Below are 3,132 nucleotides of genomic sequence, written 5' to 3'. Positions count from 1 at the left end.
CAGCATGATCACCTCAAAGAAGAGTGCACCGTCGACAATTGACCGGCACAGCTGGAGGATATCATCACCTACGCTATAAAACACCGCTCTGCCGTCGTCATCGAGAGCGAGAAGCTCGATATACTGCTACTCCACGCGGAAATGAGGTATGAACATCACCGCCAGATCTCGTGTACCCATTCCGGTCGCCGACCACCCGCTTCTCGTGGTGTAGAACGCATTTGTCAGCTGCTCCATCGTCTGTATTCCTCGGAAACATCATTCGCTGAGGTTAACGCTCGGTTAGCAGCGGCATTTGACAATCTTAAGCCGTCCACCGTGCAAGGGTGCATTCGTAAGGCTGACCATACGCTAGAAGACATTTACAAGGTTGTATTTCAAGCGGAGGATAACGACGAAGATAGTGATGGAAGTGCCGAGTCCGACATAGATAGTAGTTAAATTGTAGCTCTGATGCTGAGGAGGACTAAATGACTGATGACGCCGGTTTTTGTGCGCATCATACTGTGTTTGTGCTGCTTCTTCATATTTTTTTGTTTTGAATAAGAGAATCCTGGTTAAAACAGAAATCTGCCTGAATAAGGAGCGGGGTTTCAACTAATAACCTCGTAATATTTATAGTCGTGAAAGATTTAGGGATATGGGATAGTGAGTGGCAAGGACTGACAAAACAATCTAGGGACTGACTTCGATTTCAATTTAAAGAATGGCGCACAGTAGGTGATCCTCCTTCGCTTCAAGCCCTACGAGCCGAACTTCATTCCTACATTTACATTCAAGCTCACTAGCCGACTGCGTCCTCAGCACCCCCATGTCCTCCAATCGTCTCCGCCTCACCTGGTCCGAGAAGGTAGCCATCCTCGAGAAGACTGCTCGCTCACCTAGTCTGTCGTATAATGAGCTAGCTAGTGGACGGTTGAAGAGTTTGGGCCTCCAACGGCCCCTGGCAAAACGACAATGTGCCTTATACTCAAATCAAGTGCTGTGCTGCGCGGACGGCCTGTGGAGAAGGTTGTACGGAAGAAGGAGCAGAGGTTGGTCTCTCTCTAAGCAACGTCCGTGTTGAGGAAATCATCAATAGCATTTAACGCTACATCTTATCGCAAAAAATAATGCTCGCATCGGATCGCCTAGGCGAAGGCCTCGACAACTAACTGCACTGCTCTGGTGCGAGGCTGCATGGTCTAAAGTTAGCGCTGCCAGGATTCAGCACTGCTGGAATCACTCTGGTCTCATTCAAAAGTTGAATCTTTAATATATTCTAACTTAATTCAATACATGCGCATGATCCGATATCATAGTCTTTTTTTAGCGAGGCATTGTCAGCTTTTGCAATCTCTTTCTTAATTTATATCAGGCGTTCCTTAATTACTTTTATCAGGACCCTTCTTTGGTGACCCATGAGATTTGTCAAAACCTCTCATGTATGATATCAAATCGTAATTAAAGATCATCATGGAGAATAATTCAAGTAACAGGGGGCCAAACTCAGTCAAATTCAATACCCTTCTCTACCTGCTATGGATAGATTCATTACTTTTCATATCACACGAGTCCTAATCTTGAAATCGAGTGACTCAGTTTTTGCGTCGCAAAATATTTAAGATTGGTGTATTTTTTTTTCTCTCGAATTTGTGACATCAAAAAGAGGACTTCTTCTCACACATACCGATATTATATTACTCGTAGCACATTACTGTAATATTTCCGAGCAGACCTACTTCGCCTCTACGGTAGTACTTTGCATTCTCCTGTTGATTTTCTCCATACATGCGAACTTCCCCAAGCTACCCGAACCTTTCTTCTCTTGAGCTGCAAGAAAGCGAGAGATTCTCTGCGCCATTAACTGGGACGGATACTCGATAGCATAATATGACGCGGTTGCCAATGCAATCACCAAGAACAACCGAGCGAAGAAGCGGTTGAAATAGTTGGGCTGGTGGCTGATCGCAGGGTATTTTATCACAAAAGTATGCAGCAGATAGATAGAAAAGCTGATCTTGCCCCAGAACCGTAACACACTCCACTCCAACATTGCAGACACAAACGACGGTTGAAGGATCTCGATCACAATAATCGACGCCACATAGACACTGATAAACGGGAATCCTTCAGGTGGAGGCGCCGGGTTTGCCATGACCCAGTCGAACAGAAGGCCACGGAAGAGCACACTCAACATCAGAGCAATGAGGAGAAACTCTACTGCTCGAAGTAGCACCGTGTGCCACAAGCGGAACTTGAACTCCGTCTTCCTAATCCACAAATCGATCTTCACAAATACCACGGCTGCCAGTGACCCAAGCATGAACGTGTGGAGATGGAGGCTAAGTGGCGTGTGGCTGTTGCGAACCAGCGTCCAACCTTCGTGTACAATCCATACGAATAGGGGAACTGCTCCAACCCACCAGTAACGACGCAGACGTAGTACTACCAGTACGAATACGGGGATAATAAAGTAGTACTCAATCTCCAGCGGTAACGTCCAGAACACGTGATAACGATGTTCGTATTCGAACGTCAGCGTCTCGTACAGTGGGACCTGGTTGGGTTTCCTCACAATAAAGTAGCGATGCTGGTTCTCAAATGATAGAAAATGAAGCACGACCGCAGTCACTGCGAACAGTGGGTAGACTCGGAAGAACCGCTTCTGGAAGTAGTCAAGCAATGCGAATACCCACGTACGAACACTAGCACCTTGCGCGAGTAGCGTCATACTTTTCTTCATAAACAACCAAGTTAATAGGAACGACGACAGAATGAAGAACACGTCGACAGCGACAGATCCGAGATGAAGCGACGGGACGAACTCATGCGAGTGTTGTACAACCACCAGCATGGCTGCGAGTCCACGGAGGCCATCGAGAAACAGAACCTTCGTCTGTGGCTGTGGGGGTGTCGGCTTTGATTCCGGGAGCTCTTCAACGGAAGATTTTGTGCTGGAAGTGGCTTGGTCCTCCAAGGTCTGTTCCTCCGATTACGTCGAGAACGTCAAATGTCCCTACCTTCTTTAAGCTCATTATCTTGTTGAACGAATTCTCCTCGTGGGCGGTGCACGGGATTCTTTAGTTGGGTTCTCTAGCGGTGGCTATCCCCCCATGTCGTGTAACATATTGCCGCCGGGGGGGCCAACTT

General features: G+C 47.2%; 2 protein-coding genes across 2 annotated transcripts; one reads left to right on the top strand and one right to left on the bottom strand.

The window, feature by feature from the left end:
• Positions 1-51: 51 nt before the first annotated feature.
• On the top strand, positions 52-885 carry PITG_22300 (uncharacterized protein; the record flags this gene model as incomplete). Its single annotated transcript, XM_002909843.1, has 2 exons — positions 52-369; positions 721-885. 2 exons carry the CDS (start codon positions 52-54, stop codon positions 883-885), a joined length of 483 nt encoding a protein of 160 aa, XP_002909889.1.
• An 832-nt stretch (positions 886-1,717) lies between these two features.
• PITG_22299 (acyltransferase family) lies at positions 1,718-2,836 on the bottom strand (the record flags this gene model as incomplete). The annotated part of the gene is made up of 1 exon (XM_002909842.1): positions 1,718-2,836. One exon carries the CDS (start codon positions 2,834-2,836, stop codon positions 1,718-1,720), a length of 1,119 nt encoding a protein of 372 aa, XP_002909888.1.
• Between the last annotated feature and the right edge of the window lie 296 nt (positions 2,837-3,132).

This window comes from Phytophthora infestans, genomic scaffold, assembly GCF_000142945.1.
Source record: "Phytophthora infestans T30-4 supercont1.2242 genomic scaffold, whole genome shotgun sequence".
Lineage (NCBI taxonomy): Eukaryota > Oomycota > Peronosporomycetes > Peronosporales > Peronosporaceae > Phytophthora > Phytophthora infestans.
This window is presented reverse-complemented; position numbering and strand designations above follow the sequence as displayed.